This window comes from Pristis pectinata, chromosome 13 (genome assembly GCF_009764475.1).
Source record: "Pristis pectinata isolate sPriPec2 chromosome 13, sPriPec2.1.pri, whole genome shotgun sequence".
In the NCBI taxonomy this organism is placed as follows: domain Eukaryota; kingdom Metazoa; phylum Chordata; class Chondrichthyes; order Rhinopristiformes; family Pristidae; genus Pristis; species Pristis pectinata.
The window spans coordinates 30,736,980-30,761,173 of record NC_067417.1 but is presented as its reverse complement, the minus strand read 5'-3'; the positions used below and the strand labels follow the sequence as shown (position 1 = coordinate 30,761,173).

General features: G+C 41.3%; 1 protein-coding gene across 2 annotated transcripts in view; it reads left to right on the top strand.

The window, feature by feature from the left end:
• Positions 1-24,194, top strand: part of si:ch211-212o1.2 (uncharacterized protein LOC492735 homolog) — a 114,485-nt gene that overhangs the window by 53,706 nt on the left and 36,585 nt on the right. For both annotated transcript variants that reach the window (XM_052028772.1, XM_052028774.1), the window contains exons 3-4: positions 6,688-6,779; positions 22,057-22,201. In XM_052028772.1, coding sequence (XP_051884732.1) covers positions 6,688-6,779; positions 22,057-22,201 — 237 coding nt within the window. The remainder of the gene's footprint in view (positions 1-6,687; positions 6,780-22,056; positions 22,202-24,194) is intronic.

Genomic DNA, 24,194 nt, shown 5'->3' with positions numbered 1-24,194 from the left:
GTGCAAGTACATTTACTTAAGGTCTCTCAGGTAGTGCTGACATGCCTAAGGAATGTGATTTGTGCCTGCCAGCTACCTAATCATCTTTTTCCATTAAATTCTCAAAATCTTATGTACAATTATTGATTCACAGTTGCATAAGTTGCACAGTTGATCAAAAGCGTCAATTCATGATCTCATTGTTCAACACCATTATTCTGTGTAATTTCCCCACATTTACACATCTATGAGAGGAAGTAAAATGTACCTGAAAATGTTTCTAAGGTAATTTATTTTAATAAATGCATACCTAGTTGCAGATGCAGCTTTGCCTAAGAGTTGACTGGCAAATTTAACAGGATGTAATCACTTTTGCCATTAACATTTTCAAGTAGTAAATGATTGCCACACAACAATGTAAAACTTGTAGGCCTGTTGATTTTACTGGTAATACATTGTGGGGTTCAGCTTCATGATGTAGATGGGACAGAGCAAGCATTAATTCCTTCACCCAGCTGAAGAATGGGAAGACAGGAGGGCTAGCTACAGATTCAAGGAATATTAAAAGTGGTAAAAATACCCTAGTGGTATCTCCAATTAAAGAAGAGAATGACCAGATATGACAATATCTGAATTTTGCAGACGACACCTGAATTACTTTATCATTGAAACTCTCACAAAACAATGGTGCAAAGAAGAAAGTGAAAGTTTGAGAGAGCTATTAATTTTAGAAAAGGTACCAAGGAATTTTGGTGATAATAGAGGTTTTCAGCCTTTATGTGATGCACACAATTTGAACAACATTTAATCGTTCACCAAAGGAAGTACAGACTCCAATCACCAACTTGGTAGCTAAGCTAAAATATTTTAGAACATAGAACACTACAGCACAGTACAGGCCCTTCGGCCCACAATGTTGTACCGACATTTTATCCTGCTCTAAGATCTGTCTAACCCTTACCTCCCATGTAGCCCCTTATTTTTCTATCATTCATGTGTCTATCTAAGAGTCTCTTAAATTGTGTGTGTTTAGAAACTGAAATAGGTTCAAATGTATATTATCCATTGTTTTTTTTATATTCATTGTGAATTTTAATCATATCATAAAAATCTTAAACTTAGAGCATAGAAAGAATCCGCACTGACCAAAAATGGATTTTAGATTAACTCCATTTCCACTCCCACACCGTAGTCCTACAGGTCAAATGCTCCTCCAGCTATTCCTTTACACAAGGAAGCTGCTTCCTGCATGTGCTGCTCAGAGGTCTGTGCAGGTCTGTCTGCTGTCCTTGGGGGGACTGTGCTCCTCCCCCATATTGCAGCACACCCTGCCACCACTCCTCAGTTGCTGCCTGTAGAGTGGTGTGCAAGACCTTATGCAGCAAGGGCCAGCAATACAAACCAAGCCACTTTCTGAGGGCCACTCTCAGGAAATATATTTAATGTGAACCATGCCTAATCAGGTGCTGATAATTTGAGTCATGTTTGAAGACACAACTGCCCCAGTTCTCACTGCTCCCTCACATGTTATCACTGGTTCACTCACTGGCTCCTCACTGCTTCCTCCTTGTTGCACTTACTTCTGCTCTTCTGCTTCCAATCTATTGTTGACTTCCTCATGCTCTCTTGCTGCTTCACAACACAGATGGTCCTTTCCACTTCAGTGGACTTGTGCCCACCAGTGCTGTATCCCATGTTATACAGTCACAAACCTATACTCACCAGTCATGTTGATGGGCCTATCGGTAATGTACACTTGGGACCAGGGGTGGATATCAAACTGGATCTGGACTCGGGGCCCAGAGAGCCAGACTGGACCCAATGTGGACACATGGTTTCTGGTCCCTAGGGAACACGTTACAAGTCCAATTGGGTCTCTGGTCCAGGGTCTTGTTTTGGGTGGGTCCTGGAAAACTGAGCTGGTGTCAGTGGGCCCTGAGTAACTGTGCCCAACTTCAGGTGGCTGTGGGGATGATGAAAGTGGTGACGATTGGCCCATTCTGTGGGCTTTAAGGCCTACTGCCTGAGGTCAAAACTGTGAGGAAAGGTGCTACTAATGCGGCAGATTGTTGGTGTTCTCACGTTCTGCTAATCTCTGTTTTGGGACTGGTGTTAACAAACCTCATGATGTTTCAGGAGTCTTTTTCAACAATGTGAGGAAGATAACTGACACTGGAAAAACAGTGACAATGAATTTCGAAACTCAGATTTCTTCAAAACTTCCAAACATTTGTGACAAATCAATTTTACTAAATTGTTTGGAATCTATTGAATTTTTTTGCCTCGTTTTTTAAAAAAAACTTATTCCTCCATTTTCAAATTGCAGATTCCCGATCCTGAGCACATTGGTTGTGTGACGTACATTGAACTGATAAGCTTCTCTCATTGTTACAATCTTGACAAGTGCATGATGTCAGCAAGAAATATATTTTGCTGTATTAGTAATTATTATTTTTAAATGCAAAATTAATTATTTGATGAATATTTGACCCAAGTGTGGCTGTGCTTACCTTCAGTGGTACTAAAACATAGAATTTTGAACTGCTTTTGAAAAGGGGCCCAGATAACAGAGCTGATTTGGGAGCAGGCAGAGTACTATGCACATCTGAATCATTTTAATGAAAATGATAAGAATCGGAGCAGCATGGCGGAACGAGAATGCTAGTGTACCAGCAGGGAAGTTGTGGTGTCGTGCAGATGTAGGATGCAGGTTGGCGCCCACGATTCCTACACAGTTGCATGTCTCATTATTTTAAATCTGCGTAACTCCTGCAACTGGCATTTTTATTTCAGAATTCCTCATTAAAATAATGAGCTATTTTAGAAATAAGAGCAACAAAAATTGGCGTTCTTTTAACAATCTACAATTAGCTCTGTAATAAAATGCATTTGTCTTTGTTTTATAAATTGAGTGGACTGTAGTTGGAGAGTCTGACCCAAGTCTCCCTTCCTTAGAGCTTCTTTTATGTCGTAAACAATAACATCATGGGTTCCTTCCCTCCTTCCTTTGCCAGAAGGACCATAGTCAATTATCCCTTGATTATTTTGAAATGCTAATAGATCTCCTGTGGCACTACTCACAGTGTATCTGACTGCTCTTTGATACAAGTTACAGTGGCACTATAGCTCCACCTAGTGCCTGAAACATGTAAATACAAAGCCACCAGGATCTGTTTACATAGGAAATTAGCATTAAACCCGATTACATCAGCATTTGCAGTGTAAGATATTTGCCCAAAAATGTGGCCAGGTCTTATGACACCAGTAACTTCTTTGTGGGGAAGAAATGTGTTTTGAAAGAAGATTCTTAATACAAGTGTTTTAATAAAAAAAAACTCCAAATAAACACTGAGGCCTACATTTTTCACCAAGCACCATATCTGTGTACTGCTCAAAGGAATTTAATCTAAAATTTGATTACTAAATATGATTGGCTCCTTTGTGCACAGGCAGTGTATTTTGCTAAATTCCTCTGGGTGTGTGGCGGCCCCCTTACATGAGTAGTGAAACTGGCATCTCTGGCAGAGAATTTTTGCATGGGCCACTCTCACAGCAGCAAGCCAGTTGAGGGATGTTTCTGCAGTAATTAAAGCTGATTGGCTCTAGCCTGTCCACTGGCTTTTGAGTGTGACATGTGGACCTTCTGGCTGCCAGGTGCTCAAACATTTCACTCACCATTTGATTCTGCCTTACCTGGCCAATCATCAGATCACATGCTGATTACGTCCCCCTTCCTGACCCTCACACACCCTCAAAGGTCAAAAGTCCCAAAGCAATGCTCAATCAACCTCCCTCCACAGCCCTTCCCATATTCCTCCCCATCCCGCTCAACTTTCCTAGTCTCAACGAAACCTCCCGAGGTGCTTGCTATTGACCTGAAAACCTTTCTCATATTTGCATAGCCAAGACCTTTCTGTTGCTTACAATGTGTGGTACAATAGTTATGGGGGATGAGGTGGCCACGCAGAAACAGGTATGAACACCCCATTGTGCAGCAAAGCTTTAACCTTCCCTCTGAAATGCAGAACCAAAATGTTTTTAACCAGAACTATTTGAAAGGAAGGTTTTCAGTTGAGAGATCAGAAACAATAAAGTGGTTCAGATTATGTTTAAATTCATCAATATTACTGCCCAGTTTTCAAAAGTCTTTTATAAAATACTTCAGAGTCGTGCAGTGTGAAGCAAAAGCCAAACTGTTGGAGGAACTCAGTGGGTCAAGCAGCCTCTGTGGAGGCAAAGGGCTGGTCAACATTTGGGGTTGAGACCCTGCATCAGGGATGAGAGTGTAGAGGGAAGATCGCCAGTATAAAGAGGTGAGAGAGAGGGGTGAGACAGGGGCTGGTAGGTGATAGGCAGAACCAGGTGAGGTGGGAGATTATGGCAGATGGAGATAGGTGGGAAAGGGGGAGGGGGATAGTTTAGAGACAAAAGCTGTGGGCAATAGGTGGAGGGACCACTTTCTCTGTGACTCCCTGGTCCGCTCATCCCTCCCCACCCACCCTTCCCAATGCCCTGGCACTTTCCCATGCAATCATAGGAGGTACCACACTTGTCCCTACACCACCTCCCTCACCACCATCCATCCAGGGACCTAAACAGCCCTTCCAAGTGAGGCAGAGATTCATGTGCACCTCCTACAACCTCGTCTATTGCATTCAGTGCTCTCGATGAAGCCTCCTTTATATTGGCAAGACCAAGCATAGATTAGGCAACCATTTACCTTCCCCCTCCCCTTAAACAGCTGGGCTCTCTCTGCCTAATTTTTTTTCTCCTTATCTGTTTTCACTTATCACCCACCAGCCTCTGTCTCTGAACTCCCCCCTCCTCCTCCTCCTCCACCTGTCTCCTCTGTCCATTAACCCCAGCTCTCCTGCATCCACCTATCACCTATTAGTCTTTGTCTCAGCCCTCCCTTTCACTTTTTTATACTGGCTATCTTCCCTCTACAGTCCAGATGACCCGAAATGTTGACCATCCCTTTGCCTCTGCAGGTGCTGCCTGATCCACTGAGTTCCTCCCGCAGTTTTGTTTTTTGCTCCAGATTCCAGCATCTGCAGTCTCATCTCCCCAGTGACCAATGTGAATATTGGTGAGTGTGCAGGAAAGGTGATCTTAAGTTGTGTCCTTGCACAGTGATGTCATTGTCAAGTTGGCAGAGTACCTATTAATGCAGGCAATGGATATGTACTTAGCATTTCCATTTCATGACCAATGTGTGCTGGGTTGTGGTGTGGAGTGAACTCTGCATGCTACTTCAAGCAGATGAGGAGGAGGAAGAGGAGGCTTAAACATCATCTTGGCCATTTTACTACAGCTTCTGTGGTTAGCATGTGCTGATGGCAGATTGGAAATTTTGGACTCTTGAGTTACTGTCAAGCTGAGAGAGCTGGTGACTACTAAGGACCAGTGCATGACTGGCCATTATTCAGTGACTTGTGTTCTGAGTTGCAACTATAGAAGGTGTTTATACATTGGATCTAAAGCCTATAAATTGCTGGGCCTATTTAAGAATGTTGCAGGTCTTTACACATTGAGAATTCACACTACTCAGTCAAATATTAATGAATACTGCTTGGTCATTAAAACTACAGAGCTCTTACAGAGCTTGACAAGGGTGGATGCAGAGGTGATGTTTCCCTTGGCTGAAGTGTCTAGAAGTAGGGGGTCACAGTCTCAAGATCAGCGATTGGTCATTTAGGAGTGAGATGAAAAGAAATTTCTTCACCCAGAGGATAGGGAATCTTCAGAATTCTCTATCCAAAAGGGTTATGGAGGGTGCTGAGTGTTTTCACATCAGAGATAAACAGAATTTTGGATGTTAAGGGCATCAGGAGTGTGGACTTGGTGCAGAAACATAGTGCTGAGTAGAAGATCACACATAATCTTATTGATTGGTGGAGCAGGCATGTAGGGCTGAATGGCCTATTCCTGCTTCTATTTTGCTTGCTCTATTTACTACTTTTGAGAAAAAAAAGTGCACCATTTTTTATAAAAATATTTTACACTTTCTTTACACTAATAATGGTTGAGTGGATTTCCAATCTCAGACCTACGGCTGAACATTGATGACTCTGTCATTCTGCAGTCTTGCAAACGAGCTCCACACTGCCAGCTTGAAAATACTTGCTGAGATCAAGAATTTACAAAGGAAGAAAAACACTAAATGTTGCAAGAATGCAGCAGATTAGTCAGCATTTGTAAATAGAAGAAAAAAGGGATGATATACTAAATTACTAATTAGAGGGCTTGTGGGTGGGGGTGGGGGGGGAGCAGTGTTTGTTTATAAGGAGAGCAATAACCCATGTCAATGCTTCACCAAACTAATTGTGTCACGAAGTTAACCAATTACTACAAAATGTCTTTATCTTTAAAATATTGTCTTTGGTTGCACGAAACCTTTGCCTTGAAAATGTCTGCCCATCTTAACCACGTTAACTTGAAAAGCATAAATCCATTCTGGTTTATAAAATAATTTTGATATATAATTTGTGAAAAATAAGATTTCATTGTCCAGTCACTTTTTTTGAAGATTATGCTTTTTATGCCATGGTATTAAGAACAAAATGAAATATGTATAAAAGTAATGTACTATTTTTTAGAAATTTGCACGTAGATGTAGGACTTTGGATTTAAAAAATCTATCTGATCGTTTTTACTTTCAGTCTGTGAGCTCATTATGGATCTTCCAATCCTTTCCATATTTTCCAGTTGCTGGGATTGTTACTGCAGATTTTGCCTCCGGCCTGGTTCACTGGGGAGCAGACACCTGGGGTTCTGTTGATATCCCTGTCATTGGCAAGGTGAGGGCCGACTGGATGAATAGCATTTAATATGTGCATTGTCTTGTGAGCGTGCTGACATCTGGGCCACAATTAAAAATTGTGTCTAAAAATAAGTGCATTGTTTCTGTGACCCATTCACAATGTTACTCTTTTTCCTGACACACAAACACACTGCAAATGTTTCTGATCCCATATTTACACTTGAATGCAAATTCAGAGGGTTTCATTGTAAATTGGGCATGAAGTAATGTGAACCAAATGTGCTGGTGACTCCTAGTGAGCTGTGCTAACGTCAGAATCCATTGAGAATTGCACAATATAGAGTAAGGTCCTGTACTGAAAGGATCCTTCTAGAATGAGTATTTTAAATGACCCAAAGATTTTGTCTGAATCAGATTAATTGAAATCAGCTGGTGGCTTAACTGGACACAGCTGAGAGCCGCTAAAGCAGCACTACCAGAATGTAGTGAAGGTAGGATGCAGCTTTTTAAAGGGGCAATGTTATCTTTCAAGCCACACTCCCAGATCTACATTGCAGTGGCACAGAAAGGATCCAGAAACAGAATTATTACAAAAACAAACATGTTGTGTTTCTCTTGTTTGAAGACATGATGCATTTTTTTTCAAATTTGCAATGTTAATCTCGTCCATATCTTAAAATTGGATTGTGGAATTTTTCTCTTGTTCTGTACTTCTGCACTTGATTTCATTTGAAATGTTTTGTGTACAGTTATTATTCATCCAATAATCTAATTGGGTAGTAAACAGGCACTAATTAATCTCAGTTGTACCATGTCAACTGTACCTGTCTCAATTGTACCATTAGGGGAAGTACTGAGTAAAGGCCCCCATAGGGAGGGAAAATTAAAAAGTGAGTCATGCTGGACCATTCTCAACTGCCTCCAATGGGCTGATTTCAAGTGTTGTTGACAGAGGCCTGGAAGCAAGTTGTTTGCCCCTCCCCCGCCATATTTTCCAGGGATGCTGTGCAGCAATGAGGCCCAGGAGGGAAGGGGAGGAAAATAGCTTGAAAAAGGAACGCTTCCTTCAAAAAGTGGCAGCTGAGACAGAGGGCAAGACCGCTTGGACTCAGTGCTCTTCCCCCAGCAGGACAGCGCAGAGCATGTTTTTGTAAAGGGCGTGATCATGTTACTCACCCAGTCGAGGGGAATAAAAGTTTACAATGCAGCTGAAGGGCTAATTAATTTTCAGAAAAATGTTTACATAGCAAAGCCAGAATTGCGGTCCCCAAAGTCAGAGATCTTTTGTTGTTAGGAATGAAGAAAAACTGAACTAAAGTTCAACATGGGACTAATCTTTTCTCTTCTGGACTCCAGAATGGTCCCCAGTGTAATGTCTGACTCGAAGGACGTGGTGTACATTACAGGCTGGAATGCCCTTGATTTGAGCTGAACTGGACCCCACCTCATTGCTTAGAAATTGAATCTAATTACACTCAGTGGAGTGTATGTTTTGGCTGTGGGATACTATTTGGTGAATACTTCTTCCTATTTCTATAGCACAGCTGCTGCATCAGTTTCTTCATTGGTTTTTGTTGCTCCAGCAATGTTAAACCTGCATAAATTGAAGCTTAAAGACAATAACTAGTTCATATTAGTTCATACTAGTTCACAGACAGTGGTTAGCATTTTATGGCTAAACTATCAGACTTCATTGTGACACTGACAACAGCTTTGGGATTCACACACATCTGTAATTTAACATAGTATTAGTGATTTAGCTTAAAAGCTGCCTAGTATTTCTCTTGCATGGATAAATGATTTTGCTTATCTGGACTGTGGTTCCCTCTGAAATATTTCAATGAATTTTAAATAATAAATACTTGTATTTTTTATAAGCCTATTTAAGATATTTCAGTTTCAACATTTTATGTGGTTATCTGAATATATATTTAATGCTTGTAAAATACTTAAAATAATAACTTTATACCTTTGTTTTCCATTTTGTTATCTGTGGGAATTTTTCAATTTGATTGGCTGCTCAGCCAGCTTGACTGCTGTTGGATGTCAGGTTTGTGTTGAACTGATACCAACAATGGAAAAGATTAACAACACACAGGATGCTGGAGGAATACAGTGGGACAGGCAGCATCCATGGCGGGAAATGGACAGTTCGCGTTTTGGGATGTGACCCTTCATCTGGACTCGTAGATGCTGCCTGACCCGCTGAGTTCCTCCAGCATCTTGTGTGTTGCTCCAGGTTCTGACATCTGAAATCTCATTGGAAAAAAGGAGGTCCATTATACAGAGGTTGTTAGATCTCTGTGCCTAATTTTGTTCAGTCAGTGGCGAGCCCTGTTATCTCACCACTGATGCAAAACCTAGTCCTAAGTTTTTCCTTCTGATTCCTCCTGATGATGCAGTGTTGATGAACAATTCTCAGCCAGCAACAGACAATTTCTTTTTCCAATCCATTGCATTGATTATATTGAAATCAGAAAGGACATTGAGCAAAGGAGAATATTTACCCATGGGATTTCTCTTAAAACTGTACTTGTTCATTTAAAAATGTTAATTACCATATAAGTATTGGGTATGCTAATTGACCAACCCAATGATAACTCTTTTTAACAAAATGCTATTTGCTGAATGAAACATCTTGATTCTTCTTGTTGTCCTGACCCAGTCACAATCTCCAAATTGGTATATCTAGTTCTGGATGAGCAGAAATTTCTGTGCATTAAGTACTGGAAGGGCTGTTTCTGCCCCAGACTCCATTACATGACCATTGCCTTTACTTCTTTCCCTGGGAAAAAAATGGACTGGATTGTTCACAAGCATAATATCACATATCACCCAGCATTGAAACGGTCTCTTTCCACCTCCAGAATCTCAGCTAAATCTGCTCTACTGCCAAAACTCTCATCCATGCCTTTGTTGCAGGTACAGGTGACTGTTCCATTGCTGACAGCCTTTGCTTGCTCTGCACTCAGTAATCTTGAGAAAACCTGAAACTCTGCTGCCATTGTCCTAACTCACACCCAAGTCCTGTTCACTCATAGCCCTGGCCTTGCTGATTTACAGTGGCTCCTGGTTATGTAGTGTGCAGATTTCAAACTTTTCACCCTTACTTTGAGTTCCCTCCTCAGACTTGCCCCTCCTAATCTTTGTGATCCCCTCCAGCCTTAAAACCCATCAAGAAAATCATGCTCTGCAATATTGACCTTTCATCCCCAAATTTAATCATTCCACCAGTGGAACTATGTCTTCTGTTGCCAATTTTCTAAACACTGGTGTTCCCTGCTTGCGTATGTGGACTGTGGTTCCCTCTGAAATATTTCAATGAATTTTAAATAATAAATACTTGTATTTTTTATGTCTATTTAAGATATTTCGGTTTCAACGTTTTATGTGTATATCTGAATATATATTTAATGCTTGTAAAATATTTAAAATAATAACTTTATACCTTTGTTTTCCATTTTGTTATCTGTGAGAATTTTTCAGTTTGATTGGCTGCTCAGCCAGCTTGACTGCTGTTGGATGTCAGGTTTGTATTGAACTGATACCTGACAGCAGCCAACAATGGAAAATAGCAACAACACACAGGACGCTGGAGACCTGAAAAGCCCTAATTCTGCCTTGGACTATATTTCCTTCAACTTGCACTAAGGTCGTTATGTTATTTTTGTTTATTTTGTCGTGTAAGTTATGTGTAATTTATGTAAATTTAAACTTGTGTTTGTCATGTTTATAATGTACTGTGCTGCTGCTGCAAAAAGCTAATTTTCATGGCATTTATACCCTGGGTACGTATGCCCATGATAATAAACTTAAACTTGAACTCACTGCAGGAGTTACTCAGGGCAATATCTTAGGCTCAACCATTTTCAGTTGCTTCATCAGAAGTACGGATGTTTACAATGTTCAATTCCATTTGCAACTCCTTAGCAAATGAAGCAACAAGACAATATTAAGGCATGAGCTGATGTGGCAAGTAACATGCATGCCAGAGGCACCAAGCAATGACTATCTCCAACAAGTGTGAATCTAATCATTTATCCTTGATATTCAATGGCATTATGATTGCTATGGCTACAAGAGCAGGTCAGAGGCTGGGTATCCTGTGGCACATGACTCACCTCCTGACACCACAAAGCCTCTCCACCATCCACAAGCCGTAAGTCAGGAGCATGATGGAATATGTCCACTTGCCTGGATGAGAGCAGCACCAACAACTCTCAAGCAGCTCAACCACACCCAGGAATAGTAGTCAGCTGCATCAACCACCCTAAACATTCATGCACCCCATCACCAGTACACCAGTGCATACCATCTACAAAATACCACTGCAGTTACTCACCCAGACTACACTGACAGCACGTCCCACAAAACCTCAACCTCTACCATTAATGAAGCCAAGGGCAGCGGCAAGTTTCCCTCCAAGTCACACACCATTCCAACTTGACTTGCTGGCTCTAAATTCTGGAACTTCCTTGCCAATAGCTATCTAGGGGCTACTTCCACCAGAAAGTCTGCTGCTGTCCAAGAAGGCAGCTTATCACTATCTACTCAAGGGCAGTTAGATTGGACAATAAAGCCACATCCAGATCCCAAACATGAATATATTAAAAAAAAGTTGTAGTTCTTGAAAAGATATGCCAATCCTACAGCCCATCTGTGAAATTCTGCCTTCATTCCTTGACTTGTGTCTTACCAGAACAATCTGTACAACTTATAACAGCAAGGGATTGATGGTATTTCCTTAGGCCTCTCGTCTAATGTGTGGTTTGAGCAGTGCTGCTGGACCATCATTGGAATTTCAACTGCAGCCATCAAACAGCACTCACTAGGGGGAGAAAGGCTACTTTTTTAGTTCTGGTATGCAAAAGGCTCTCTTAGGTAACAGGGGAAGAACCTTTGGGTGACAGTGTAATATTGATAAAACTTACTTCTGCACTTTTTGCAGAACAGTGACCTAAAGATGGAACTGGGAAGTTTCATGACAACTTAATGTGACTGAGTGCCATATCAGCCAGTGATGAAACTGGGAGTATGTGGATAAGCAAATCTTTATAATTCAGATGTTTAATTCATTGTATTTATTCATAATTTTGCACTTTAATCAAGTGTAGCATCTGCTGAGTCTTGCATCGTTAAGAGTTAGGAGAATCTCACTTTAAAGGCATGCAAACAGACTCACATGACTGACCTACAGCTATTCAGGTTGAGGACCCATTGATGTGATATTGGGTGGTGCTGAACCTTGGAGCTTTGGCGTGACCTAAACTGCAGAATCAAAAATGTGCCTGCAGCTACGGCAGTCAGGAGTGTCGGTATTCCTTGGCTTATTCGGGGACTAGGGGCGTAGCATCAATCTAAATAGCAACATTGAAGGTGGGGGAGGGTTGTATAATAATTGGAGACCCCGAAGATGAATGGGATTGGAGTTTCATGGCAACTGTAGTTTGGTGGTAGGGTGAGGGATGTTGGATTGAGTGATTAAGGCATCAGGGGCTGTGAATCGTGGACCAGGGAGGGGGCGGGTGCAGGAGATGGTTGATTGGGGGGGTCAAGAAGGGGATTGTTGTTTTAGGGGACATGGTATGAGTCAGATCTTGGGGGACAGGGTTTGTGATTGGGGCTGTGATTTTGTGATGGGGAATTAGGTGTGTGGGGGTCATTGGAAGTAGGGACCTGTGAGGTGATCCAGAGTCGGGGGTGTTGGTGGAAGTGGGGGCATTAATTATGTGTGAGGTTGACTGTGGTTTACAATGGTCAGAAGAGAGCCGTATATGGACATTCCCTCAAGCATGCCATCAATAAAACATGGTTGTTCTGAAAATGACTGGAACTATTGATTAGTGTCGCTCCTGGGTAAACATGATTCAGTTTCCAATGCAAAGAAACATGCAAAAATTACATGATTGGAATATGCTGATCACATGATCAGCACATGGGTGAATCATGATTGGAAGTAGCTGGTCAAACTTCTGAAGCTGCATTGTACCCAAGAGAAAACATTTGTCTTTTACCTACCATATTGGATCTCATTCTTTGGGGGAGAAAAGACAATCATATCCTTGTCGGCTGACTTGGATTTATGAATAACTGACTGGCTTGACTGTACAGTGCTACATTTGGAAAAATTAGCTTGCATTCAAGCAATGCATGCTATTCCCTAGAGCATCCAAGTACTGTTGGTCAACACAGTGAGGATTTAATATGACTCCTTACTTGTCTCATAAGAACTACACTACACCAGCTTTGCTTGGAGTCATTAGACTCTTTCATATGTTAAATCCATACTTTAAACAATTAGACTCCAATTGCAGATTAGTTTTAGTTACAATTTTGGAACAGTATCACAGCTGGTTTTAAGTCAAAAATGAACTTGCTGTGTGAATGATGTACTGATGGACATTATTCATGTTCCTGACATCAGACTCCCAAAATAAGCACTGTACCCTGAGCTCCATCATGGCATAAGATTGTCAGATGGACAGAGAAAATGTCTCAAAGTCTCCTTGATAAAGTGTAGCATCCCCATTGACTCGTTGGTTTTCTTGCCCATGCCCACTCAAAATGCAGAAGCATTCAGGATGGCACGGAATCCCTTGAAGCAGTTCAGGAGCACATAGAAGCCCAGCAAAACTGGCAGGAGGAGCACACCACTTTCCAAACTATCCAGCTACCTGCTGCACCAAGCACCTTCTGCTTGTGTGTGGACCCCATATTGACCTCATCAACTATCTCCAAACCTACAGAACTAGGGAGGAAGCAAGTCTCCGTCAATCTCAAGAGACTGCCTGTGAAGAAGACTGATAAGTAGTCAATATGAATGCACTGGAATGTGTTTTGAGAACTGTTATCAAAATGGATCACTTTATCCCTTCTAATTGATGAATAATATCTTAGTTTGAATATTGAGTAAGATTGTTGGCATCTGTCTTCAAAAGGAGATTGATGCAATGGACGGATTTTAGTGAAGAGTTGCAAAGATGAAACTTGTAAAACTGAGTTGTTTATTTGGAGAATTGGTCAATAGGAAGTCTTCAACACAGAGTAAATTTAATCAACCTATTTATCATTCTGAGAAAATAGCTTCAGACTGCAGATGAGAATTTTTTCCTAATGGCATTTTCATGAACATGTTAAGTGGATTCATAATAAGTAGCTGATATTATGTTGGTAATCATTAAAAGTATGGGATTAATCTGTGCTTAAAATTGCATTGAAGATTTTAAGATTGGACTTAGGATGATCAAAATTAGTTAATTTTTTTTGCGAAATCCTGTTGGTTAAGTTTGGGTGGTTGAGTAGTAATATTGAATAAATACATTGCTGTTTTCATTCTATAGCTTCTGAGGATTGGGACACATTTAAGAGCCTTATTTTCCTCTATCTGTGCTAAGCCATCTCCCTTAAGAGATTTGGTGGTTTGCATAGATCCCATGGCAAGACAAATTGTACATGATGTATGGGGTTGGGAAGATGCTGGGGAAGGCTTTTTGCCCTTTTATTGTTTCATAACTTTTTCAATTATCTAAATGCTACCGTTATTGCTTGCATTGGCATTGGGATTTGGAATAATAACATTCAAAATTTAATTTTGGACTTGTTTATCGGGCAGATTAATGCTTCTACAGGCTGGAAGCAGCCTTCGGCATAAGCATGGGGACATTTGTCTTGTGACTCCTGACGTAACTGAATGCTTCTTTGGCCTGAAGAAACTGGCTTGTGAAATGTTTTCCTATTTTAAATACTGATAAAATGATATAGGGGTTATAGTTCTGAATGGACTAACACAGGGTATGTTAGTGTTCTGTTATGGCCTCATTATCAGTCCCTTCTTTTGACATTCTAGTTTTCACTTTGTCTTTCACTGTATTTAGTTTTACTTGTGTGTGAGCTCCAATGTGTTTCTGCTTTTAGTTTGCCCTTTGTGTAGTGATGGATCACTTTTTATATTCCATATTTTCTTAAGGGGCTGGCTGAGAACTTCCTTAGAGAACACCACCTCTTTGTCATAGTGACATTTAAAAAGTAAATATGTTCATTAAAATAGAATTGTTGCAGGAGGTACATGCTCTATTTTGAAGCAGGAAGGTGAGGGAGAAGGTTACTTGGATTTTTTTTAATATTGTAGTACCACATGAGATCTACGCTCATCCAGTTTGTTTACTCCCTCTTCTCCTTTCATCAATTGTTGTTCTCATTGATGTCCATCCTGATCTCAAGTTCCTGCTGGGTATTTTCACCATCATTTCAGGAGGTACCAACAAGCCTTCATGTTTATAAAGCTGAGGAATGTTTTGTTGAAGCTCCTAACAAAAAAAGTCAGTGAGCCTAGATTGGCTCTTGTAAGCTGAGAATGGATGCAATACATTCCATTTACATTTCCCATTAGTGCAGGTTACTTTCTGTACGCTGGTGTACCTTCTGTGCACAATAAAAACAGAGAAAGCAGGCTAGAAATTCTTCAATGTAAGTTTTTTATTTGTCATTCAAAGGAATAAATGCGGTAGGGCCCTTGAGAACTGATCAGGCACTTCAGAGAATTTCTTCTGGATCTTCCATTCGTATGATACACACATGCATGGAGGATGTCAAGCATGTGCACAACTGTTAAATGGAACACAACGCGTGTCTTGATGTCACTTGTACAAATACCATTGGAGCGGTGAGGCATGCTTCAGTTAGAGGGGAACCCCTGATGGGTAGATAAGTATTTTGCTTAGTGTTGAATCCACTCCTTCTTCCCACATTCATCCCACAGACAATGTTATTAGGGCCCCTGATCACATGCTGGGCAGCACGGATGCGCAGCAGTTAGTCCTGCTGCTTCACAGTTTCAAGGACCCAGGTTTGATCCTGACCTTGGCTGCTGTCTGTGCAGAGTTTGCATGTTCTCTTTGTTGCTACATGGGTTTCCTTCAGGTTCTCTGGTTTCCTCAGACATCACTGCTAGTAGGTTAAATGGCTGTAAATGATCCCTTGGTGCATGTTAATGGCAGAAAGAATCAAAGGACAGTTGATGAGTATGTGAGAGAGAGAATAAGTTGCAGGGATACAGGGAAATAAGGAGAGAGGAGATGGAACTAAGGGGATTGCTCTATTGGAAGCTGGCATGGATGTAATGAGCTGAATGGCCTTCTATCTTGGAGTAAGTCTGCACCCTATATTCCACCTACTCATCATGTGTCTGGTAGTCCCCACCCATCCCCGATCATGTCTGATCACCTATCAACCTGTCCCCAGTGCTAATCCTTTCTTGATCACCCTACTATCCATCCCCTGAGAATGCACAATCCATTTGATTTCCTCTGGCAGCTCAGCAATGTATATCTGGGCACTTTCTATCCTGAATAATGCCTTGGACTGCATCATGACAGATAAGTGCAGCTGGGAAGTCTCACATTAAGCTGGCATGTGCTTCCACACATTGCTGCTTTAACACAGCTTTAGGCTTTGAAGACTTTCGAGGCCAGCTCCACTTATTTCTGCTCCCTGGCAGGATTGAAAGTTATTTTAATCAGAAAATAAAATGGCACACTGTCATTTGTAGCACAGGACTGTGACATGTAATAAGTGTGGCTTTTTTATGGCAGGAAAGTTAAATGCAGACAGTTAATTCACGTCAATAATTTACATTTTATGTGGAGTGTGTGTTGTCAGATTTAATTCACCACCTCCTGTCCCTCTTTCCCATCACTAACAAAAGTACAACGTGGATTTGCTTCCACTTCAGCATTTAAGCGACTTAATGATAACTGTTGCCAGATTCATCACTAATTCATGAGAGTGAATAAATAAGTGCTCCAGTTAATTCTACTTGAAATAGAACCTGTCAACATAAGGTCCTCAGATAGATTGCTCGTTAAAATTAAACTTGTTCACAACTAACTTTAGCTGTTTCACAATGAATCCACCCCTTGTAAAGCAATAGCATTTGGGTAAATATGTGAATCTGTTCTGTTCTGTTGGAAAAAAGGGGCAAAAAATTCAGTTCATTGTCAATTAATGTTGATGGGAACAATTAGATGTTAGAGAACAATGGCCCGAACCATTTGTTTGGCGGTAGCATGGCCAGTACTTAAATCAGAATTTCTCTATTTCACTGATAAGTTCCTTAACTGGTTTAAAGATGGCTATAACCATGGACACACAGTTCTTGTTGTGGCTTCAATTTCTTGATGATCTCCTAATTGCGTGCTATTCCCCAAGGTGGGATTTCAATGGTACAAAAATACCAATAATAACATTCTACATGAAGTGAAGAGACCTTTTCAACTTCATTTTTCAGGACACAGACATCACTGGAAAAGCCAACATTTATTCCCTATCCCTAAATGCCCTTGAGAAGGTGATGGGTCGCCACCTTTTTGAACTGCTGTAGTCCTTCAGGTGAAGATACTGCCGTAGTACCATTGGGTAGGGAGTTCCAGGATTTAGACCCAGAGATGACAAATGAATTGTCTTGCATTTTTAAGTGGGAATGGATGGTGTGTGACTTGGAGGGGCAACTGCAGGTGATGATGTTCCCACAGGTTTGCTGCTCTCGAACTTCATGGCAGTCGAGGTCAATGGTTTGGGAGGTGTTGTTGGAGTAGACGAGGTGACTCATTGCAATACTTATTGCAGGTAGCACACACTGCTGCCATTCTGTGCTGGTGGTGGTTGGGTGCTGTTGGATTTGACTGTTTTAAGTAGTCTTTTTAACATGTATAGTGTTTAATACACCTCAAGTGGCTGTACAAGGTATAATCGCTTTACAGCTTATTGGTTTGTCCATCAGGTCAATACACGTTTTCTGATTGGTTGGTTTTGACACTGGTATCTAATAGGTCTTCTGATTGGATTATTGTTAGCTAAGGAGTACCTCTTATCTCAGGTATAAAAGGTATCGTTTTTTTGTTAATCACTCTGTTGCTCTCTTGCTTATCTTGCTCTCTAGCTCTCTTCCCCCTCCCCCAGCTCATTTTAGTTCCTTTGACTCAGCTCATCTCCTCATAGTAAAGCTAGTGCCAGGTGCTCTGTGACTGTTTCTTTGTTTTAAACTTTTCCAATAAAACTTTGTGAAGCACCAAGTTGTTTTCAACTCATTCTTGGACTCCTGAAAGAACCTGCAGATTTGAAAATAACCGGATCCAACAGTGCCAAACATGTGGGCTGCTTTGTCCTGAATGGTCTCAGGGTTCCTGAGTTTTGTTGGTCCTGTGCTCAACCAGGCATGTGGAGAATATTCCGTCATGCTCCTGACGTGCCTTGCAGAAAATGGAAAGGTGTGAATGTCAGAAGCTGTATCACTTGCTGCAGGATACCCAGCCACTGACATGTTCTAATAGTGTTTATGTGGCTAGCTGATTTGAATCTCTAGTCAATGCTGGTCTCCAGGATATTGATGACTGGGGACTTGGCAATGCTAATGCCATCAAATGTCAAGGGTGGATGCTTAGATTCTCTCTTATTGGAGAGGATCATTGCCTGGCACATGTCCAGCATGAATGTTACTTGTCACTTATCAGCCCATGCCTGAATGTTGTTTAGATATTGGTGCATACAGGCATGGACTGCTTCATTTACTAACAGGTTACAAATAGAACTGTAGGAAGTGAGAAAACATCTCCATTTTTAACTTTAAGATGGAAAGTCATTGATGAAGTTCCTGAAGATGGTTGGCCTTAGGTCACTGCCCTGACGAATTCCTGAGCTGGGATGATTGGCCACAGACAATCACAGCCATTTTCCTTTGTATGAGCTGTGACTCCAGTCACTGGAGTATTTTCCTCCTTATGTGCATTTCATGACCCATTCAAATGCTGCCTTGATTTCTCGGGAAGTCACTCTCACCTCACCTGTGGAAGTCAGCTCTTTGGTCCACGTTTGGACCAAGGATATGATGAAGGCTGGAGAAGAATAGTCCTGGCAAGAACCTAAAACTGGTTTTTGGTGAGCAAGTTATTGGTGAGGTAGTGCAATTTAATAGCACTGTCAATTACACCTTCCATCACTTTGCTGATGATTGAAAGTAGACCAACTGGGCATTAATTAATCAGATTGTTTTTGTTCTGCTTTTAGTGAATAGGATGTGCCTGGGCAATTTTGTACAATATACTGGTGTTGCAACAGCTTGACAAGCAGTGCAGCTGGTTCTGGAGTTCAGCTCTTCAGTACTACAACTGGAATGCTGTCTGGTCCCACAGTCTTCACTGTATCCAGTGCTCAAGGCTGTTTCTTGATATTATGTTCTGTGAATTAGCAGAAGACTAATGGTGGGGATCTCAGGAGGAAGCCCAGATGGACCATTTACTTCTGGTTGAAGGTTGTTATGAATTTTTTAACCTTGGCTAAGGCAGTCAGTTGCTGAGCTCCAGCACTGAGGGTGGGGATTCTCCATTCACTGTTTATCTATCCACCACCATACAGAATAAGATGTGTTAGGATCACGGAGCTTTGATTTGGTACATTTGTTGCGGGATCACTTGATTCTGCCTGATGCATGCTGTTTTGCTATTTAGCATGTATTCCTATGTTGTGGGTTGGCCAGGTGATGTCTGTTATGAACTAGGTTAGTATTGGTGAATGTCCCTTTAAGATAGAGCGTTGTGTGTGTGTGTGTGTGTGTGGGGCGTGCTGACGACAACAGAAGTTAATGGATGTAATGATGTTTTTGAGGCAGTCAGTCGGAGTCAGTGGAAGAGAGAGACAGCAGCCTGCTAGTCTCTATTGATGGATGAAAAACAGTAACTGTGTCTGTCACTACAATCCACGTTTGGATTTTTGGAGTAATCCGGTGGAGTCCACTTTGTCGTTAACCTGTAGAAGGAAACAGGTATTTGTGTGGACGACCACATCTCGGATGCTTTTCGGGGTGGCAGATACTTCGGAACAAAGCAGTGGAGTTCACTTTGTTGTTGACCTGTAGAAGGAAGCAGGTATTTGTGTGGACGGCCACGATTCGAGTGCCTTTCGGGATGAGGAAGATGCAGTGGAGTGGTCACTGCTGAGTAGACACTGAGGTGTCGTATGGGTTCCATCGTGGAACATTTGGATTTCGTAATCTCTATTTTCTCTCTCTACATCTATGTCTTATCTTCAGTCAACGGTGGTTGTTGAAGAAGCCTTTGCTCATGTTTCACCTTACGGCTTGCTGAACTGAACTTTGAGAATTATTCCTGGACTTGGAGTTTGGGAATTTGCCACACACACACTATGAGTTTAGTTTTGGGGTTAATGTTTAAGATTTAACATTTTTACTTCTAACACTCTAACATTTTTACTTTTATTTTTCTTATTGTTATAAGTAGTTATTAATAAAGTAGTTGTTTTAACACTGATACATGACTCGGTGTATTTCTTTTGTTGCTGGTTCGTAACATGTCTCATTGTCAGGTGGTGCTCCAGGCACACCCTTCTGCAGTCGTCATTGAACAAGGGTTGATCGCCTCACTTGATTGTAATGGTAGAGTGAGGGGTATGCTGGGCCATGAGGCTACTGATTGAGGTGGTGTACGTTCCTGCTGCTGATGTTGATCCATAGTGCCAAATAGACAGTCAGTGGATCTGTTCTGAATTGGCCCATCCCATTTAACGCAATGTAGTGCCACACAGCATGATGGAGGTTGTGCTCGGTGTGAAGTCAGGACTTTGTCTCCACAAGCTGTGTTTGGTGGTAATTTCTCCAGTGTTATCAATGACAGATGCATTTGCCACAGGTAGACTGGTGAAGACAATGTCAAGTAGGATTATTCCCCATCTTAATCCACTCACTACGTGTTGCAGACCCAGTCCAGAAGCTCCACTCTTGGTGCTGGATGTTGAACCTTCCTCCCAGAGTATATTCTGTGTCCTTGCTACTTTCAGTGCTTCTTCCCAGTGTTGTTAAACATGGAGGAGCATCAATTGATCAGCTGAGAGAGGAGGATAGGTTGTAGTCAGCAGGAGGTTTCGTTATCGATGTTTGACCTGATGCCATAAGACTTGTTGGTTCAATGTTGAGAAGCCCATGCCCATCCCCTCCCATCTGTAATTGACTCTATCACCCAGTACGTAGCTAGAAATTATGATGATGGAGTCTGTCATGTAAGGTATGAAAGTGTGAGTACAACTGTGTTAAGCTGCTCTTTGACTAGTCAGTTGAACAGCTTTCCCAATTTAGGCACCAGTCTGCTGATACTCGTGATGAGAACTTTGCAAGGTCAGCTGGGTTGGAGCAACTCTGCCATGTCAGTGCTTGGTGCCAGGTTGTTGAAGGGTGTTCTGCCCACATTAATCCTTCCCTTGCTTCAATATAATGGATAGGATACAAATGAATGGCTTGGTAGGCATTTCGAAGAGTCACAAATCAACCATGTTGCTGTGGGTTTGTTGTCAATAAAAGACCAGACTGGGTAAGTGAACCCACTGAGTTTTCACAACAATCCAGTAGTTTCGTGGTCACCGTACCTGAGACTAGTTTTTTTTTGTTAAGCTCCAGCTTATTTAATTGACTGAATTTAAATTCCGTGGTTGCTGTGTTGGGATTTGAACTTGCCTCTGGTTTGTTTAGTTCTCTGGATCATTAGTCCAGCAACATAACCACTGCATCACCACCAAGAGAGAATAAGCAGTATTCAAGGAGATGAATAGAAGCATAATCGGGTAACCATAGATTAGTCAAGGGCAAACCCTTGAGATCCATAAACTTTACTTCAGGAGTCAGTGCTGGCAATGTTTCTGCTAATGCATTTTTTCTTTCTATTTACCTACCGTACCTGCCTATCTACTACCTACCTAGTTAAATACTTTACTTTTCTAGCTACTTACTCATGGGATGAGGAAATTTCTGACACAGACAACCTTTATTACCCATTCTTAATTGCCTTTGAATAACTGGCAGTGAGCTCTCTTCCTGAACCACCTCTGTCTTTCTACTGAAAGAACTCACAGAATGCTTTTGGGAGGAAGGCTTTAGTCTCAGTGTTGAAGGACCAGCGATATATTTTCAAGTCAGGATGGTGTGCAATGCAACTTGGAGAGGGACCGACAGATGGTTGTTGTAATGCAGTGTTGGATGATTGATCCACTCAGAATTTATTGTCACTCAGAGACACCAGACAAGTAATTTGTAAAATATATTTCATATATTTTAGGTTTGCACTATAAATTCAAACATCTCTGTCAAAAATTATTAATTATTGTGACTCATAACTTTCCTTTCTTGTAAGCAGTCCATCCCTGGAATGAGTAATCTTGACATATTTTGAACGTACATTTTAATCTTTGTTTAAATGCATTTTTAATACAAAATGTTTAGTGAAAGTCAAACATTTCTTGCATTTTTTTGTGTGCAGGCATTTATTAGGCCTTTCCGAGAACATCACATTGATCCAACTGCGATAACCAGACATGACTTCGTTGAGACTAATGGAGATAACTGTATGTTTGCCATTATTCCACTGGCCCATATGACCTACAGGTTCATCAACAACAGTCCAGGTGAGATTATGTTGTTCTTGTGTCCTACTTATTGATTGGACAAGAATGTCTTCAATGTCATGAACACCAAAGGTTTTGAGTTCTAGAACTAGGATTACCACATTCCCAGTGACTCAGTTACAGGATAGCAAGACTTGAAGGAGCTTGTTGGCACGGCAGTTAAGAGTTTTGCCCAGGATTGTCCTCCTTTTGGATTGGTTGTCCCTTTCCCACTTGCTCTGGAATTAACCATTTGATGAAACATTTATCTTTATCCCCTGCTCCAGTTCCTGTAGTGTGCAGTGGATTTGCAAAGAATTTCAACCAGATAGGCTCATTGGCTCACCTTCTCAACCATGGAAGCAGCAATGATTCATTTCAAACTTGGTCCACCTTTCAGACTGTGCCACTATAAACTGTTGTGTTGGATGATCTGTGCTGTACCCTTTGTTGAACCAATCCACATGCTTCTTCAGCAGATGAAACCTGCATGTTGAAAGTTCAAAGCTCTTAAAAATGAGAATGTTTTTGATGACTATGTATCACCTTCCCTTCATCAGTTCTTTAGCTATCAGCATTGTCATTGGACATTCTTTGCCCGCTTGGATGGGACTGTCCATCTTTCTTTGTCCAGCCTAATGGAACATCCCTTGATTCCAGTCTTGTCCCTTCAGACATATCAGTATCTCCAATGGTGTCCTGACCTTCCCCTGCATTGTCATATCTACCTCCCTCAAGCACCCTTGGAAATGGTCAGCAGTGGATCCCTCCATAGCATGCTCATCACTGAATCAGTTGGTTGTGGATTGAATGCTCCCTCCTCAAGATTGAGCACCATAATCTAAACTGAAACTGCACACTCTAATGTAGTACTGATGGAGCATGCATTGTTGAGGGTGCTGTTGTTCACATGAGATATCAAAGCGAAGTACTGTCTGCTGTCTCGGGTGTACAAAAAAATCCAACGCTATTTTTAAAAAGTGAGGGAGTTATCCCAGGAATCTTGGCCGATATTTACCCGTCAGTCAATGTTACTAAAAAAAATAGATTCTCTGGTCAGTTAACGCATTGCTGCCTGTGGGAGTCATTGGCAGCTGTGTTCACTCCATGTGATTTGACTTGGGCATCACTTGAGGTTGTGAAAGCTGCTACATAAACTGAAGTCTTTCTTTACATGGCCTCGCATAATAAAAAAATCCCAGATTTTAACGCTACTTGCCGAATTCACCTCCAGTGCTGCAACCCCCTCTTTTTCCTCTTCTTGTGGCCTCTCGTGGATCTTCCTCGTGCATCTTCTGCCCTGTGCTTCAGCATGAGTGCAAGTGCTTTCAGCTGCAGAGATCCCATGCTGTGGAATAGTTTATGTGTTCAAATCCTGTTTCAGTGAAAATAGTTCTGAGGGAATGTGTATCTGTGCATGTTTGTGAGATCTATGCTGTTTGGACATTAGAAAAATTTACAATGAACTGGGACTGTCTGGAAGAAGCATATGAAGCTGGGCAATTCTTGAACTAACTTTTTTTGGTATTTACATTTTATGATGCAATCCTCAATTGTTGCCCATTACTTACAAGAGCAGTTCATCAAGATGAAAGATTTTTTGCCAGGTTTGTGATTTTTTTAAACCACTCAAAGCCCTGTGGATTTAAATGGTATTTACTTGGATCTTTTGGAATTAAGTGAGGATAATGAACAAAGAGTCTCTCCAGGTGCAGAGGCTGAAGCAGTCTCATCTAGTTTATAGCCTCACCAGGGACCTGCTGTTTCCTCAGAGTGAATTGACCTTGTGATCAGTGACAATTGCTGACCAAGTGACAGGAAGATTCTGTTTTCCTTTAGGCCATTGTTGCCAAAGATTGGTGGAAGTGGGTCCAGTCCAGATTTGGCAGCTGAAAATATGAGCAATCATATTAGTTTATTTGAAGCCAGCTGATTTTTTTTGTTTGCAAGCACTGATAATTTTGTAGGGTTAATTGGTGGACAAACATTGCACCAATTTAGCAAATATATTTTT